The sequence below is a fragment of the Charadrius vociferus genome, unplaced genomic scaffold (assembly GCF_000708025.1).
Source record: "Charadrius vociferus isolate BGI_N301 unplaced genomic scaffold, ASM70802v2 scaffold2, whole genome shotgun sequence".
NCBI classification, from domain to species: Eukaryota; Metazoa; Chordata; class Aves; order Charadriiformes; family Charadriidae; genus Charadrius; species Charadrius vociferus.
This window is the reverse complement of record NW_009647595.1, coordinates 605,427-624,768: the sequence shown is the minus strand read 5'-3', so window position 1 is coordinate 624,768 and position 19,342 is coordinate 605,427. Positions and strand designations below refer to the sequence as shown.

Below are 19,342 nucleotides of genomic sequence, written 5' to 3'. Positions count from 1 at the left end.
AGCCTCCGAAGGATGTGAAAAATAAGTGAACTGTGGGCTCGCAGGAGGGTTTTTGCCGTGCCTCTCCTTCCAGCCTGGTGCTTGATTTCTTGAATGCTGTTTTCCAGTCCTTCGCAGCACTCTGAACTAAAGCCTGAGTATGTGCCAGGGTGGGTGCATTTCTTCCTCACCGTGCAGAACTCATGATGGAAAACCCCGCTAAGTTATGTGTTTCTCTCATACTGCTCTTGTCAGGCTCGTGGTGTTTAAGGGAATGACTGCCCCCAGCAGTAATCTCACCCTGCCACTTGCATTAGAAACAATTCCTTTGGTCGAATGCAATCTGTAGGAGTGATTCTGACAATGCAGATTTGAAGCTGGTGTCTTAAGCAATTTAAGAACCACTTTGTTAAAGGTAAGAAAAAAATTAGACTAGGGACGCTGGAAGCACTTCTGTGCAGTTCCAGTATTCTCTCTGTGCAGATGTGAATGAGTATGAAAAGTACAGAGGGCATACCAGTTTCTAGGGCTGCAAAGGCAGAAAAGCCACAAATCCTGCATGAATGTTATTAAGATAAATATTGTTTATTATTTGTTTTTTAAAAAAAATTGATTTCCCTACTGGGTGATTTTCCCCCCAAAAAAATAATAAAAAGAAGTGGTTCAGGCGGTTTAGTTAATGAGGTTAAGCTTGATTAATAAGGGATTCAGAGTATTCCTTTGTGCCCACCAGTTACCGTGACTTTCTTTTTTCTTGTGCTTTTACATGCTCCTACTACTTCTAGTATTGTATCAGGAAACGCTTGGTTTTCTTTTTTCTTTTCTTTTCTTTTCTTTTCTTTTCTTTTCTTTTCTTTTCTTTTCTTTTCTTTTCTTTTCTTTTCTTTTCTTTTCTTTTCTTTTCTTTTTTTTTTTTTTCTTCGCAACCTTGTGTTATATCACAGATTTTAAGGTCTTCAGTCATTATGCTGTGGCTCTGTCTTAGATTCCATGAAATGTTTCCTATCAAACTAGGAGACCATATGCCCATGTTGGCCTAAAATTCTCAGTGCATCATGTACCAGAAATAGAAGCTGGTAAAGATTCTTCAGAGATTGTGTTCACTTGTTCCAAAGACCTGGTTTGTTTATGGAAGGGATGCTTGCAGTACATAAACACTATTTAAGGAGAAATGTCTCCAAAATGTAGAACAGTTGTTCTCTTCTCCTTCTCATCTTAATGGTATTTTTAAGGAAAGCTATACAACACCCTATATTGAGCCTCATTTACAAGTAGGCATTAGGATCTTGATAGGAAAGAGCAAGCAGAGAAAAATTCTTGTGAAACCTACATTAGATACTTCACTCAGTTCCTTGTAAACATTCTGAAATTATTTACGGTGGAATTTAATTTTTTTTTTAGTAGCTGTACAATTTTACAGATTGCAATCTGTAACATTCAGTCTGGATGTTGGTCTGTTTTAATTAAAACTTTCATAGTCATGAAATTTAAAATATTTTATTTTTCAAGGCAAAAGAATAGGAATTAAGGCTAAAATGGATAGAAATTAATAGAATAAGAAAAGTGACAAGCGATCTACAGCCTCTCTCTGAAGAAAGCTTCACAGAATCGTTGAGGCTGGAGGATCATCTAGCCGAACCCCGTGGCTCAGAGCAAGGTCAGCCAGAGCAGGGTGCTTAGGGCTGTGTCCTGTCAGGTTTTGAATATCTCCAAGGATGGACAGTCCACAGCCTCTCAGGATGACCTGTTCCTGCGTTCCGTCACCCTCACAGTAAAAAAAAAACCTTTTCCTTTATGTTCACATGGAAGTTCCTGTATTTCAGTTTGTGCCTTTGCCTCTTGTCCTGTCACTGGGCACCACTGACATGGGCCTAGCTCCATCTTCTTTACTTCCCCCACCAGGTACACATTGATAAGATCCCCCTGAGCCTTCTCTTCTCCAGGCTGAACAGTCCCAGCTCTCTCAGCCTCTCCTTGTATGACAGATGCTTGAGTCCCTTAATCATCTTTGTGGCCCTTCATTGCACTCTATCCAGTACATCGATGTTTTTCTTGTACTGGGAAGCCCAGCCCTGGACACAGTACTGCAGATGTGGCCTCACCAGGGCTGAGCAGAGGGAAGGATCACCTCCCTTGACCTGCTGGCAACGCTTTGCCTAATGCAGCCCAGGAGGCTGTTGGCACTTTCAGATAGGTTAGCTCTAAAAATACAAATAGGTTGGGGTTTGGGGGTTTTTTTTCCGCCTTTTCTTTTTCGGAAGATAGCTCCCTAGATGGCTGTTGAGGTTCATCACAGCTCTAGTCCATTCTTACTTCCCAAAGCTGTCAAAAAGGAAGCTATCAAATATTTTTGCCAAAAGTGGGATCACAGGACAGAATAAGATGATTATGTTAGCGCCAACCACTTAGACACAGACTCTGCCTTATTGTCTTGTTATCTGCAAGTGTTTGGAATGGATTGGACTAGATGAAAATGTCCATTATAAAAAGGCCACTACTTTTCAATATTTACCACACCGTGGTATCTGGGATACCACAGTTTCTCCCTAAGCTCACAATAGGAAATAACTATGGTAATTGTGTGGTATGGGTTGGCAAATGTTGATTTTTCTGAATGGAAGCCATTCTAGCAACGGCACGTAATAAGATCTGCAGTGAGAGTGCAGTCCTGAAGTGGACTATTATTGAAAATAATAGGTGGACGTAGTCCGCTTTGGATCCCACCCTAGGAACGGCTTTCTCCAGGGGACTGCGTGAGACTCAGACTATAGTTACTTCAGTTCCTGAACAAGTATATAAGGTATAGCTGCTCATATGAAACATGTTCTTGTTGTATTTTTTCTTTAATTAAAATTAATGGTCCTAAGGGGAATTTTTTAAAGTACAAGTAACAGGTAAATGTTACCTCACTGCTTTTCACCAAGAAGTAGACACCTAATTGACATTTCCTCTCCGAGTCCTGAAGACTTCTCTGAAAACTTTAGATCCGCATTTGGTAACTTTGAATTAGACATTATTCTTCCAGTGTAGTTTCCAGATTTGGGGTGCAAATTTGGGAGGATGTAGGTGATCCAAAGGCAGTGGGACTGAGGCTTCTACGACACTTAATGGCTTTTGAAATTTTTACCCCTGAGGAGCCTTTCCCCTGCTGATTTTGGCAGCCCTCAGCCAAAATCTACAAATGAGAGTTCCTCTTCTCAGCTGCTGGCTTTCTGAGCCATTTTCTATATAAATAGAGATCACGTGGACTTTAATAAGGTCAGGGAATGTTTTTTAAATGTCTGTGATTTTTTTTTTTTTTTTCTTCAAAACTTAATTTTGCCCATCTGATTTCTGTGGAAGTGGGAACAGATGCCAGAATCTGAGAACGCCAGGAGCTTTGTGCTCACGCTTACAGCAGAGTGCTTGCGGGATTGGGACCCCCAATTACTATCACATGTAGAGTTACATATTGGCTCTTAGCTGAGATCTGCAAATGCACTCTGATTCTTCTACCATGTCAAAGTTAAGGGTGTTTAAGGAAGTATGGATGTATCTTTGCTCCATTATTATCTGTTCGTTTGATGCATGAGATTATTTAATGAAAGAAGGGATACGTGGGGTGCCTTCTTGAACATAAATCCTCCGGTATTGATGCCTAAACTTAAGCACCTAATTCCGTGTTTAGGCACCTTCACAACTGGCTCTTTATCTCAGAAAGGGAGTCTGTTTATAGCAAAGTCTATTGATTTAGATTCCCCATTTGAGACAACAGCGCTTTGATATTTTTGCCTTGTGCCAAGAAATGAAAGAGTCGAAAGCATTTCCAGTTTTCTCGATGTCTCTTTCGGTGTGCTTAGTTCCTAGGGTACTACTTTTATCCAGTTACGGCTCAGGAGAAGAGTAGTCAAATTTTGCACATTTTGTATCCTTTAGATTGTGTTTCTAATTTGGAAAAAGGCAAGAGATTCATAATGACTTAGATTTGCTCTCTAACAATGGCTGAGCTCGTTTGGAAGCACACGGCGTGCGGAAAGGAGCAGCGATCTGCGTGTACGAGCGCTGAGTTTTCAGGCAGCCGTTCAGCATCAGAGCTGCTGCCTGAAGCTGTTTCAGCAAAGTGCTAGTGGAGAAAGGTTTATGTTATTCAGGAGCAAGGATTGCAGTTCCCAAACCAGGCTCCCTCTGTCCTGCTTATGCACACTAATGTGTCTACCTGAGCATTTTTTGTAGGGAACAGTAGTATTCCTAAATTGGACTTTTATTAATCTTATTTTTGATTGCAATACTCTGTATATAAGTATACTTATACTCTTTACATGTAAGTACACTTGCCTGAGTGGTGAAGCTGATTTAGAAAAGTGGGAAGAAGTTTAGCAGAACCTTAGCAGTTTTCACAGCAGTTCCTAAAAAGGACTGATAAAACCGGTTGCGATACTAACATCATAATTCTGGGGAAGATGCTGAGAGCTGCTGCTGGCAGCGTTTTACTGTGTTAGGTGATAAACTGCGGAAAGAAAACAGGAGACAAATTTAGGCAGATTGTAGTTTAAATCCTCGCGAGCACACCTCAGCAGAGATAACACGTTACCTTGAGTCGATGTATGGGACGAAGGGAGAAAAATGGTGTTACACTGGGGGGGGGAAACAAAGACAATCAGGGCTTTCTTCTTGAGCAGCTGCAGCCAGTTCCACTAATGGAAGTGCAAGAGCAGAAACTGGCAGCACAAGGTATGCGTTCGTTTTTACAGATGGCAATGCAGACAAGTTGGTAATTGAGAAGGAAGTCGTGTACGTGAGCTGTTTGACGGGGGACAGCCCATTACAGTACTTTCCTGTGTAATTGACTCGGTGAGTTATTGGAGACAGAATTTCTATTCCTCTCAAATAGGTTTTGGTTGCTGCAAAATGACATCATTATTGTGTGGGAAATGCAGGTTTCCAGGTTGCTTTTTTTTTTTTCTTTTTTTTTTTGCTATTGGTGTTAATAAAACTTTTTAAATTAATTTTCGGGTTGCCTTCGTGGAAGCCTGTGTTGTACTGCTGGTAGTCAGGGGCAAAATACAGCAGAAGCGAGATCATATATAGTGTGGTAGCTGTTGTTTAAGGCAGTGATTTAAGGATGACCAGCTTGTGTAAGTTGAAAGAGAAGACTTCAAAATTACACTATATCTAGTAAGAGATCGTTGAAGGAAACTGCTTTCTGAAAAAAACATACTTCGTGTAGAACGATTAAGTAAATATTTAACTCTCTGCAAACCACACTAACATGTAGTTCCACAAGAAAATATTTCTCAGTGTTCCTTACAAATGCCTCATACCATAAATATGTATACGTGTATATTTAGTCTGTGTGTACGTATTTGGCCCAAAAGATCACATATATTTTTAACGCACAATGTCTAAAACAAATGCACTAACTGTAGCAAGGAAGTCTAACCTGCAGGAAAAGTTTTATTGTTCTATATTTGCACCACTGCAGATCTTGAGGGGGAAACTGTGAAATTATCTCCATCCCTGTTTGGATTAACAAGGAGATACACTGCAAACTACATAATTTTCACTAATAAATGCTCAAATGAATAAAAGTCAAGGAAATTTCATTGTAAAGTATATTATCATTATTTATGTGATCCCATAGTTGCATGTGGCCCTTAACAGATGATTCAAATGATGGTAAATTCCTGCCTGTGGAGCTCAGGCTCTGGCTGAAGGTGGGTGTCCAAAGCCAGTTCCCTTCCAGCACAGTGGCCAAGATTGGGTCGGCTGCAGCTTGGGGGAGAAAATAAAGGTGAGGAGGTGGTGGTGGGGAAGAGATCCAACAGCAACTGATTTAGTGGCTTCTTTGCATAGCTATGTTTTTCTTAATTTAATCATTTATTTTGATGAGCCATTGTTTTACTTTGCTAGCAATCATGGCATCCTAAACTACTATCTTACTAAATTCTTTTTGCTTAGCAAGACACCAAGAGATTCTAGTTTGCTGCCTGTTTTTTGAAGTAAGTTTTTTTTTATTTTAAGTAGTGAATGCCGCCGTCTCTAAGGTAGCTTTACAAAATACAGGGAAATGCTTCAAATGCTAGGGCAAAATCTACTCATCTGCATTTTTGCTGCTGATAAAAAATAATTGCGGTTTACATGCACATTAAAATATTTACTCTCCCTAAGGGATCGGGAGTAGGATACTGAAAGGCAGCGCTAGCAGTAATGTTTAATTTACTGCCTGTTTCCCCTCTCTAAACCCCCCAATTCCTCTCATTAAAAGTTTGTAATACAGCGTACATCATAAAAAGATGCTGTCACAATAGAGCATTAAAAAATCCACTAAACTTTTTATACGAATTAGGTGTGTAATTTTAACTTTCCTCTTGGCATTTTTACTTTCTTCCTACCTTGCCCTTCCCAACCTTTCTTATGCGCCTTTCAAATACAGCTCTTTAATGTAATTGTTCTTGAAAATGTCTTAGATGAAGAGTTTGGATTTGGCACATTAAATTGACTTCAAGAGGCATCTGTTAACTTATAGTTAAGGTTGAAAACAACTTCTACTTTAACACTCTGCTTTATGTGTTTTGCTTTTTCTGACAACTTATGCTTTGGGGCCGAAAATTTGCTGTGCCTGGTCTGTTCCTGAAAGCCGTCCAAGTTATAAAGGGAAGAAAACCCAATGACTTTCTTTTTAATTTAGACATAGTTACAGCAAAAGCAACTAAAATTTTAAACTGTGAAACTTTACAGGGACATAGTTGTGGCTGTTTTCATAGTTGAGAGAGAAAGCAGTTTTGATTAAACACATTCAGAAAGGTCCGAGTGCCTCTGCAGCCAAAAGAAATGAGGGCTGAAACATTCTTTTCCCATCCTAAACAGGACAAAGTAGCGTTTACCCCAAGAAGTTTACCCCTGTCTTGCTGCCCAGGTTCTAAACTTCAGTTAATCTGAGCCTCACCCAAACTTGAAGAACTACATACCTCCTCATATAAGGAGGACAGTATCTGGAAAGACCTAGCAGGTGTGAAGCAAGAACTTCTTAAATACTCACAGCAGTGCAAACACAACATATACAGATTTAACTATGTAGCATTATACTATTTTTCTGAACTGTGTGGTAGCAGCCTGACGACTACTAGTAGGAGACAAGCTGCTTACAGCTGATCCTCTCCACAGCGGGTCACCTGGCTCATACTGAACCCAGCCCGTGCAGACCTCCTGGTGCTCCCCTTTTGGACCTCCCATGTTACTGGAGAGCATCCAGAGCCAGCGTTTTGCCTTTTTTTCAGTGAAGCATGTACAGTTGTAGTCCCTGACTTTGTCGTTGGAAATAGGTCAGGCATATGCTTATTCCAGGGTAACATTTATGATTTCTCTTGCACCTCGTGTTCTGGAGCTGTGATTACAACGTGCTCCACTTCTGGCACGGTAGGAAAGCCAGAGATGGTCAAAAAATCCACTCAGGCTTCATCGTATCATCATTTTGTGATGGGGAAGTGAAAGTAATCAGCAAAAAGACAAGTTTTGTTGTGTCCAAACCAAGAGGGTGATGTAAGAAAAATGCTTGGCTCACGCTTGTGGAGCCTATTTGAGTTTCTAAAAGCATCTTCTGGCAGAAAATTTGAAAACAGGATGTATTTGGCACTAGCAGAGTGTCAGGCACCGTTGCTTAGTCTAGCTAGCTAAAAAGCCAGTGTTTTTGGCTATGCTTTTACATTATAGGTTTTGCTAAATGAAATTCCAATGAAATAATAACTGAAAGTTCAGTTAATTTTAAAATATTTTCTGCATAACTGTGTAGTATAATGACACTTCTACATGACTACAAAGTTTGAAATCATGTAAACTGTAGAGTCATCTTTTTTAAATCTAAAGCAGTTTTTATGAAAAAACAAGGGCTTGATCCTGTTAAGATGCTTGAGTGAATTACTTGTAATAGTATTCTCAGCTGTTTCATTGCTTAGCAGAAAGCACTACTAATAATTTCCTTGTTTCAATGCAATATTGGTAACTAGTCAAAATTGTTTAAGGAGTTAAAAAAATTAGGCATTCGGGCCTGACAATGTGTATAGCAAGTTTCAGACTTGTTCAATTTGAAACGGTCAAGATATGAAACCATAAAAAATGTGAGTAAATACTCTGCATATCAAGGGTTGTTATGCAATTACATGCTTTCAGCATGGTTCTTACTGAGGGAAAACAGTTAGTCGAGAGATCTGCAAGACATGTTCAGTGAATAATTACAAACTTTCATAGCTTAGCTACATAAAAATAATAATCCACTTGTTGCTTTTTTACTACTAAAATAGTAAAATGTGTGCATACTTTTTTCCCCAGAGCAAAGCCACTAGGACTGTAGATAAGTTAGAAAGTTATCTGAAAAACTTGAAATCCCCTCTGCCCCCCACCTCCCCAGTTTTGGCCAATCTCCAAATTATAAACAGCTGAACTGATTTAAATAGTTTTCAGTAGGAAAAAAAAAAAAAAGAAAAAAAAAAGTTACATCTGGGCTGACAAAACCATGCGCCAAGTTTTGGCCCAATGTGATTTGAGACAACCGTGATATTGAACGCCCAGACGTAGAAACTGGAATGGAAATAAAGACGAGCTCTTCACTGCACTGGCCCCTTCAGGATTTGGGATTGTAATGTAGTGTTTATAAGGCTCCAGATGATTAAAGCTTGACTTTGTAGATACATCTTTTAGTTATTTAGACCCTTTTGGCTTATTCTTCCAAGGATGCACAGGAAATTTTCATGGATAAGTCCAGTTCACGCTAGAAGCATTGATCATAGACTGAAACCTTTTTATCTGTGGCTCAAACCCTCTCATGACTAGTTCTGTCGATTTACCTTTTCTGGGCTGATCTTAAGAGATTATTCAAGTATGATAAGTATGTGTTCACATTTGAAAAAGAACAAAAGGTTCCATAACATACTTCTTAAAAATGTTGGCTAGGGTGGTGCTCAGCAGAACACTTGAGCACATGGCTGGGTTTTATGGAGGCTGTGGGCCATAACTATTGCATAGATTTTGCTGAACTGGAGCTCATGTGCCTGTTCATTTACAAGACTACCAGGAAAAACAGCAATATTGGCCATTTTTATTGAGTAGTACAAAAGCTGAGTATGCAAAGCTGAACAGACTTATGCAGAAGTATCATCTCTAATTAACATTTAGCACAAAAAAAAAAATATTCTGTTGGCCAATGACCTTTATAAAACTTGGTATATGGGAAGTAAACCTATTTTTTTTATTTTTAAAGAAATTGTATTGGTTTAAGAGAAGAGTACTACAGGCATTGTAGGCTTATAAAAACAGCTTCCATATTTTCTTGCAGACATCATCAAAATTTGTCAGGTATATTTTGACAAGCAGGTCAGTTCTGTGGTTAATGGGATCTGGGAGTCAAGAATATTTAGTCCATTTCTTCCACAGTCCTGTTTCACCCCAGGATATCCATTCTAAAGCTGTGTATCCCCACTATAAAAAGCTCTTTCATAACCAAAAAACCCAACAGAGTAACAACATTTAAGTTTTTCCACAGGTGGTTTAGTTCTTCATTCAGTAGTACATGTAATCTATGTTCGAACACTTAGGTAGGGAAATAATCATTGTTGATTATCCTGTCAGATCCTTAAATAATACAGAAGTAAGAGATCAGGAAAGTAAAGTAAGGTAAGATACAAAGCTTAGAACAGCACATAGGATGAATTTACACACTTTACATTAAATTTAGGGGAGGATGTTTACTTTGAAATTTTAAACAGATAAATAGTTTGTAAGTACTAAATAAGCACAGGTATAGGTTTTTGATACATATAGCTACTACTAGGTATTTTGTAGATTGTTGTCAGCTGTAGTCATTATATTATCTCATTGCAGTTAATGCCCAGTGTGGATCAGATCTTTCTGATGAGTTACTTTTGTCAAAGTTTTAAAGATATACTGGTTCCATAGTGTTCAATGCAGATTTCAGTGTTATTATACGTTCTATCAGCATACAGGTGTGTGCAAATGCAGCGTATAAACTAGACGTCTCTCTCTATATTTTAAAAGTCTTCCGTGACTTTGTAGAGGGTATTTCCCAAACTCAAAGAACGCAAACAGAAATGAAAGGGTGGAAAAACTGACTCAGATGAAGGCTTCTCTTGGTTAATATACCACACCAAGAAGCCATAGGCTGGCAGACAAGGAGTAGGGTGGAAAGGAACAGTTCTGGTGTTGTATCTGATTCCTGGCCATATACAGTCATTTCCACTTGGAAACTTCTCACCCTTCAAGTGGACCAAATTGGGGTTAGTTTAGTGAAGCTTTATTGTACTCTTAAGCAAAATAGTTCAGCAACCAGGTGAAGTTGTACAAGGATATGCAACCACAAAAAGAACTGGGATCTTCAGTGTACTTGTAGACGAGTGCGCCTTCCCAGAATGAGCTGCGTCTCATGTACACAACTAGTTAGTTAGATGTTTGCTAAAGGACATCGACTGCCATTTAGTTCTCCCTTTAGCCAAATTGAGAAAAATGTAGTATATTACTGCTTCTGATTTAGGAGACAAAGTGGGGGATGATGTAAGGGGGTGAGAGAGAGATTATCTTGACGACAATCTTGATTTTATTGTATCAGTTTTAAAGTAGCACAACCTGCTGTACTAATGAAATTGTGTTCTTGGTTTAAAAGGGCAATTGTTAGCCTGACTTTGTGCTCACTAAAAACATTTCCCCAATCTTGTTAAATTATTGCACTCATTTCAGATTTTTATGGCTGTGCAGCTTACCAGCCCTCGTTTCTTTACGTTTCATTCATTTTCCTTGTATTGATGATTAATGGAGGATGTCGAATGTTAGAGTGAGCAGGCATCAGCAAATGCAAGATCATAATTAGTTTAGCTGACGAGGGCCTCTGATAGCACTTGCATCTGGATGGAAAAATTACCCTATAGGGAACTGGCTGCTCACCAGGTCTTTTTAGTGATACATTGTGAAACACCCGATGAATCAAATGCCCTTTCAATGCCAAGAAAGTGTTCCAGTCTTGAAGCCAAAATTATGTCTGCAGAAAGCTTTCCATTTGAAATGTATCAGAGTACAATTATAACCATTGTATTTTTTTGGCATGAACAGCAGTCTTCTACAGTATGGACTAAAGTTAAATAAATTACTTAAATTTTATGGAACCCTGAAATTTTGACTTATAGTATTAGTAATTTTAAATTTATAATAAAATGTTTTCACCCAGGCTGTTTTTCCCTGTACTCACCCATTCTTATCTTTGATACTGAAGGTTTCTCATTGATTTTCTTCCATTGCAAAAAGGGAATAGAGTTGAAATTCAGATTTGCTTTTCAGCAAAAGAATTCCATTTCCTGCTTATTAATATTTGTGCCCACAAACACAGCCTGACTTTTGTTTAAATGAGAAGTTTAATGAAATCATTACTCCGTAGAAAGAATTTAATGAGCAATACACATAAACGTGTCTACTTTTAAATATTCCTTGATCATTATGAAAACTGATGAATGCACAGCTCAGTCTGGTTAAAAATCAATTTGTATTTAGGAAAGTTGTACTGTGCCTTTCTTTGCCTGACTAAAATAAAATAAATAAATCTATTCATCGATGAGACGGTGTTTTCTGAGGTTTCGGGTGAAGTTCAAAAGAGGTCTCATTAAGAATACTGTACTTTTATTTGTTTGGCAGAGTTTACTCCTCATTCGTAGTGGGCTGTGGGAAATATATGGTAGCTTATACTGATTTCAGAAGTAAGTGGGAAAGACTGGAAATGAATATCATGTATTCAATTAATGAAGTATAATCTCTACTAAAGGAATTAGTATGACACAGATACAAACTGTAATTAATTAAAGTGGTAGTGTTTCAGAATTCTTGTTACTGATCACACTGTAAAATCAAACTGGAAAGAAATAATCTGTTGTGAAATGCGATGAACAAACCAGGAGAAGTTTACAGAATGTTCTCTGTCAGCTTCCAGAGGGGTTTTTCAGAATTTGTTGTTTAGAAACCATCATTAAATGCACAAAACCTGAAGTTCAAAAAGTTAAAGCTGTTACTCTGAAAAGGCTTTGGTGTTTCACACACCTCATCCATCACTCTAGGGTTAATTATAATGAAAATCAGTGGTGCCTATTAAGCACAATTGAACCTGACCTCATTATGGGCAGTGTGGTTTTATACTGTCATTGTTGCCAGTCTAGAGACAAAACTCCTGTGTTGATTTGTCCTAACTCCGCAGCTCATGTGACTCACCTCTGACCTGTTTTTTTTTCTATGTGTTTTTTTTTTTTTTCTTTTTCTTCCTTATTTCAGAGACGTAGAGGCTCGGGTGTTTTTTGTGCCAATTGCCTGACCACAAAGACCTCTCTCTGGCGAAAGAATGCAAATGGTGGATATGTATGCAATGCGTGTGGCCTCTACCAGAAGCTTCACTCGGTAGGAAGAACTTACTGGTTTGTTCAAAAAAAAAAGGGGTTATACAGCTACACTGGGCAGCTGTGGTCTTCTCTGGTTGTGTGATTAGTACCACTCCCTGGCCTGCAGTTAATTTCCTAACAGGGTTTTGCAGTATGGTCACTTTGGGATCAGATGTGATTCATTATGAAATAGGCTGGGATACTGTGGGTAGACGTGTTTGAGATCACCAGTGATGCATTTAATTATTTTGATACAAAATAAGGGGAAAATTATTTCTTTGCTGGGAATTCCAGTTAAAGGCATACAATGTGTTTTGATGAAAGTTCTCTAAAGAGCCCTCATGTTTGTAATAAATAAAAAAATCTTAAAGTTAGACATCAAATCTATATCAAAAATATTCCTTGCTGTGGTTTTTGTTTTCTTTCACTTCTCTTGCCCCCTTTATTCTTGACAGTAATTTTCCTGCAGATATGGGGTGGTGGGATTTTTTGTTCTTTTTTCTACAGTTCTTATAGTCTGCTGGAGGATTCTGAAATAAAAAGGAAGCTACTCACTTGACGGCACTCATCACTTGGTGAGGGGAAGATTCACCATCCCTCAGGATCAGGCAGGGAATAAGTAATAATCACGGACTGTCTATATTGCTTTTTATCTTATTGCCACTTGGCTCGATCCTGAAAGATGTTGAATTCTCTGGTCCAGGTCCAGGAAAGCCATGCTTAAGTGTTCCCTTGGATCAGTGCCAAAATGCTCAGAATCCTTTAGGTTAAGACCCACTAGTTAAACATTATCCCCACTATCTTTAATAGAAGCACATGGGACAGTCAGGTGACCGAGATTTTATTGTAATTAATTAACTTTTACAACATTCCCATGAAGTTAAAAAGTGTTACTATTTTTCAGAAATAGAAACTGAGGCAGCCCTTGGGAGTTTGCCAAGGCAACATAACAATTCAGGCTTCAGCCCAAATCAGAAATCTATGTTGTGGCTAAGAATGCATATTTTTACAAACTTTTTTTCAGAAATCCCCTTTTTAGAGAAAAATAAAGCCACTTAGGCAACTATATTTCAAATGCGGTAAGACTCCCAAATGCCTATGCCTATTTCTTTTTAAATTTAAGGCATAAGCTTCTAAATCAGTTAGTAGTTTCTGAGAATTTTACCCTTGGTCTTGTGTACAAGCCATATAACAATCCTGTTTACTCAAGATACTGTCCACCCAGCCCACTTAATAAAAAAGATTCCAATTTTTGAAAGCAGCAAGGCCATCTGAAAGGTTAACTCTGTTTGCCATGCACTGTCATTCTGAGGTCAGTAACTGTTTTTAAGCTCCAGAATAACCCAGACAATCAGGTAACATCTGAGTGGGAGATGGACTAATGCACGATCTCTGGCCAGCGTCTTGGCCAAGTTTTGCTGAAAGTATCATCTTCCTGAAGATGTCTCGAGGTTCTAGATATAATGTCTAATTCAAGGAAATTGATCAGTGGTAAGCATCCACAAAGATTTTTAAGGAGGACAGTTTGGCTTTTGAATATTAATTGGACATTTGAATCCAGTTATTTGCAGAACTTCCATTCACAGTCCCCATTTCCCTTTTTGTAATATACTTTTCTAAACTATAGTGTTGGACCTTACCGTGATTATTAGCATAACTTACTGAATAGATAAAAGCTACAAGAATCAGTTTTAAATTCAAACACGTAGCCCAGATAATTCTTATGAACCAGTAGGAACAAACTAGTGTGCTTCCAACAATAATAATTAGCAATACAATGTCAAACTTTATTTTACACATATAGAAAGCGAGAAGCTGACACTATCTTTTAGCTCCACCATTCAAGCATGGCAATAAGCTGTCATTCAGTAGATGTTTGACATTAATATCTTCAGTTGAACTTTGACTAAACAAACGCAAAGAATTTAATTAAGCCTCCACTCTGCTGTGGTACGATAGCAATTGTAAGTTGGAGTCTGAAATAATCAAACAAATCTCTCCTTTGGGACACCTTTTGAGACAGTCCCATGCAAAGAGATGCTCTTTAGATTGGCACCAGAATGACGAAAGTTTCTTTTATCTGTCTGCCTGTCTAGCTAGCTATCTCTTCATGAAATGTTACAGCAAGCATTTGTCATTTCTGGTTTTGAATTAAGGAGTCTAGGATGATGCAGTTATTAGGTAAAGGTCTGAAACTATAAAAATTCAAGGGAATAAAACTGTTCCCTTCTGTGGGCCACCCAGTTAAACTAAATTACACTACACAGCTCAGTAAAATTCGCCTTTTGATTGGATTATCACTATCTAGAACTACTGTCCTCATTACCTTAAGAATGTGTATAATACAGTTATCTCTAAGGCCCCTTTTTTACATGTATTTAATAAGAAAGAAAATCTATGGTCTGACAGATACTTCTAAGTGGTAGTGACTGACAAATGTTAACATGGTAGTGATTTCTGCTGTAGGTCACATTTCCATTTCTATGATATCCTTGAATAATTTTTCAACATATTTTCAAAAATGTTCAATCTATCTAGGGGTCATTTACATGTAACTCGACAGATTTTTCACATTTCTTTCCTCTAGGGCAGACAGCTATGTTAAGAAACGTGTAATATTCCAATGGTCAATTATTAAAATAGTTTTAGTAAAAACAAAAGCTTCCAGTTCACTGCAAACATATATACAATGTTCACATTTGCTGACCGAGAAAGGTATATCCCTTGTCTCCCCAGAATCATGAATGTGACCATTTATATTGTAGTGCTTTTCCTCATTTTTTAATAGCTCTAATTTGGTCATGGAAAACGATTTTGTTCCATAGTGATTCCTTGGCCACATCCTCGGACTACTTCAGTGAGGAGTTACAGCATATCATTCTAGGATTAGACATATGTGATCTTCTAGCCAAGAGATCACCTCAATTTCCCATGATATCTAGGAAGTGTAATCACAATAATTTGCTGAACTATTTGTTGAATGTTGTAAATTTTCTAAAGTTACTCATATATTTCGGGGAAAGAGATTGCCAATGATATAGAGATGGCAAAAAAATCTTTGTAATCATACTCAATATATTATGCGTAACATATAATTAAGGTTCTGACATAGGGCATTGTAAACGTAAAATTCCGGTAATGTTTCCACTATTTTCGAAATTTAATGCCCCATTGAAAATCAAGCAGAGAGCTTAAACTTTTCTGTCTGCCTCAGTTGCAACCAAATACAGAGTATTTCTATCTGCACCTTGCTACTATGAGTAGGAAAACTGTGAGTAGCTTTACTCCACTGAGTAGTCCGTTTTAATCAGCTAAAGACTATTCAGATGAGTACAGTCATTTGCATGCTGAAGAATTTTGAAGTTGGACCTACAGCCTTTAACTCCTAAATGGCACATTAACTTGGAAGAGCCTGAGCTACAAACAAGTGTGTGAGGGTCCTTAATCATAGGTATGAGGATGTGTCTTTTAACTACTTCCGAGATCAGACTTCATACCGGTAGAATGAAGAGTAATATTGAAAGTATTTCCAAACTGTTATTTGGTTATCTGGAAGCTACATGAAAATTCTCTGTGTATAAATAAAAGTTTAATAAGAGCAATGTCCACTACATTATGAGATCTCACCCAGCATGGCAGTATAACATTTTTTTTACAATTGTCATAAAAAGGTGAGGAAATTACAGTGAGCTGGTAATAAAGAGTATATGCTTATGCATATTAATTAGCTATTGATTCTGCAAACTATAAACTTAATTTACACAGAATCTACATTGAAAATACTCTAATTTTATCTAAACATTATTTTGCCTCAACTTCGATGTGCTTGAGAAGGCTGGTTCGAGGTGCTGTTTTCCTGCTAAGTTTGTATTTTGCTTATTAAAAATCTAAATCAAAGTGTATATTTCTTCTGATTTAGAGTTTCAATAGAAAGTAGAATCTTAACAAGCAGCTGCACTGCCCAACATGTAGTTAACCATTAAGAAAGAGCAGACCTCAGGGAAATAAATAGGTGAATGAGGAGAGGAAGATGGCAAGTCAAGAGAGAAATTAGATCCCTACAAATAATAGAGTGAGCGCTCTTCCAGCTCTGGATATTTTTATAGTAATTCAAAGTTATGGATATATATAAATTATGTTACATTCAAGGTACAAATTGTTTTGGGTATTGACTACAGGCCAAAATTTAATCTGCACTTTAAAACAATGTTAAAAAAGAGAATTTCCAAATAAACATCTAAGTGGAATACTGTGTGGGGCACTTTTCTGGCCTCCAACCAAAACAAGATTTTGTGTGCATTTGGATGAGACAAATGGCAACTGCCAGCACACCAAACTGAATGACTTTTAGGTAGTTTTTGTTGTTTTAACATCTGCCCAGTAGAGCAGCACATACCGATGTTCCAGCACTATCTTTCATTCACATCCCATGGCCTTCCTGTTGAGGGGCCTTTGCAAGAGGCCTGGCTGCTGTCCTTCCTCGTACTATTTTTTTTTTCTTCACGCAAAAGTATTTTCACTTCTCATCTAAATAGGCCACCTACCCTGAGCTGGTGTGGGACAAATGGAAAGAGAAGTCCTCACTTGGTTCTTGCCTTTGCCTCTTCCTCGATATTTTTTTCTTTACAGACCCTTTTTTCCCACCTTCAGGGGCCGACTTCTCTCCCTCATGACTTACTAACACAACATCAGTAACACTTAAAAAGAAATACAGTAGGCATAAAGGAGGGGGAGTTGGTACCAAAGTCTCAGGTAGACCTTTTGGTGCTTAGGGAAACATTTTTCCTTGGCTTTCTTCTCCATCTTTCTTAGTCCCTTTCTGGCCACCATCACCCCACTCCCCACCACAGTGGACCTGCAGCCCTTTTGCTAGGTGACAGCAGTGGTGGTCAGCAAGCTGTGGTTTTGCTTGCATTTTCTATCCGTGTCAAAGCAGGGTGGGTATCAAGGTAAGTGTTACCCAGTTTTTGTCATAGTGTGATCTGTGGGCGCCTCTGCCGGATATCAGCTCTGGTGATGAGATAGATTAACGCGAGTTAATCTAGGGCTGTGCATCTCCCACCTCATCCCCAGATCTCAGCACCTTCTTTCAGAGTTTGTCTCCCAGATTTTTTCAGGAGTAAGGGGTAATAAATGCTTTGACAGCTTGGATACTTCATACCTTTTTAAGTAAACAGGTAGAGTATGTCTAAGGCAGTTGACTTAGTTTGATAAAACAAACCAATTCATAGTTTACTTTTAGCATGAGGAGCCAGGAACCAGCATTTGGGTTGAAATTTGGTCATTCCCATAAAACTCTCGTAATACAGCTCTTCACGAAAGAAAAGGTAAATTTGTATGAGCGTGGTCTTGCGGATTTGTTTAATGTGTCTTTCTTTTTTCCTTTTGTTCATTATGTGTGTGTTCCATGCAGACTCCCAGGCCTTTAAACATCATTAAGCAGAACAATGGTGAGCAGATCATTAGGAGACGAACAAGAAAGCGCCTTAACCCGGAGGCACTTCAGGCTGAGCAGCTAAACAAACAGCAGAGGGGTAGCAGTGAGGAACAAGTCAATGGAAGTCCCTTAGAGAGGAGGTCAGAGGATCATTTACCTGAAGGTCATCAGAGAGAAATTCAGCTTCCCAGCCTCAGTAAATATGAGGCCCCAGGTTCATTGACTAAAAGCCATTCTGCTCAGCAGCCAATATTGGTCAGCCAAACTCTGGATATTCACAAAAGGATGCAACCTTTGCACATTCAGATAAAAAGTCCTCAGGAAAGTACTGGAGACCCAGGAAACAGTTCATCGATATCAGAAGGGAAAGGAAGCTCAGAGAGAGGCAGCCCGATAGAGAAATACATGAGACCTGCAAAACACCCAAACTATTCACCACCTGGAAGCCCTATTGAGAAATACCAGTACCCACTTTTTGGACTTCCGTTTGTACACAATGACTTTCAGAGTGAAGCTGACTGGCTGAGATTCTGGAGTAAATATAAGCTGTCTGTTCCTGGGAATCCACACTACTTGAGTCATGTGCCTGGCCTACCAAATCCTTGCCAAAACTATGTGCCTTATCCCACCTTTAATCTGCCTCCTCATTTTTCAGCTGTCGGATCAGACAATGACATTCCTCTAGATTTGGCGATAAAGCATTCCAGACCTGGGCCAACTGCAAATGGTGCCTCCAAGGAAAAGAATAAGGCACCACCAAATGTAAAAAATGAAGGTCCCTTGAATGTAGTAAAAACAGAGAAAGTTGATAGAAGTACTCAAGATGAACTTTCTACCAAGTGTGTGCACTGTGGCATTGTCTTTCTGGATGAAGTGATGTATGCTTTGCATATGAGTTGCCATGGTGACAGTGGACCTTTCCAGTGCAGCATATGCCAGCATCTTTGCACGGACAAGTATGACTTCACAACTCACATCCAGAGGGGCCTACACAGGAACAATGCACAAGCTGAAAAGAATGGAAAACCTAAAGAGTAAACCTTAGCACTTAGCACAATTAAACAGAAATAGGTTTCCTTGATGGGAATTCAATAGCTTGTAATGTCTTGTGAAGACCTATAAAGCACTTCATATAGAGAGCATGCCTTATCCAATATTAAATCCCTTGTTCTTTTTTTTTTTTCCTTTTTCTTCTTTATTTTTTCCTTTTTTTTTCTTTTTTTTTTTCCTTTTAAATGAGTGGGTTACCAAGAAAAAAAGAACAGTTGGATGGTGGCCAGAAGGGGGAGAAGATAATTATATGGGACACGGCCCACCAAAGCTAGCCAGAATGCAGTGAATCATGGCGAATAACCTTGAGAAAATTTTACCGGACAATTAATACCTTTGCTATTGTGTAAGAGACGTAACTGGCAAGAGTGCAAAGATGTGTATATGTATATACTGCTGCAGGGGTATAGTGAACATATGCACATTGTATATAAGAACTAGACTTGTTAAATATACAGATGTTAAAAGGTCATTTCTT

At 38.5% G+C, this 19,342-nt stretch overlaps 1 protein-coding gene across 2 annotated transcripts in view; it reads left to right on the top strand.

The window, feature by feature from the left end:
- TRPS1 (trichorhinophalangeal syndrome I) overlaps positions 1–19,065 on the top strand; it is a 174,042-nt gene extending 154,977 nt beyond the window's left edge. For both annotated transcript variants that reach the window (XM_009880986.1, XM_009880987.1), the window contains exons 5-6: positions 12,274–12,396; positions 17,791–19,065. In XM_009880986.1, the coding sequence (XP_009879288.1) occupies positions 12,274–12,396; positions 17,791–18,852 (1,185 nt within the window). In that variant the 3' untranslated portion in view covers positions 18,853–19,065. The remainder of the gene's footprint in view (positions 1–12,273; positions 12,397–17,790) is intronic.
- Positions 19,066–19,342: the final 277 nt, after the last annotated feature.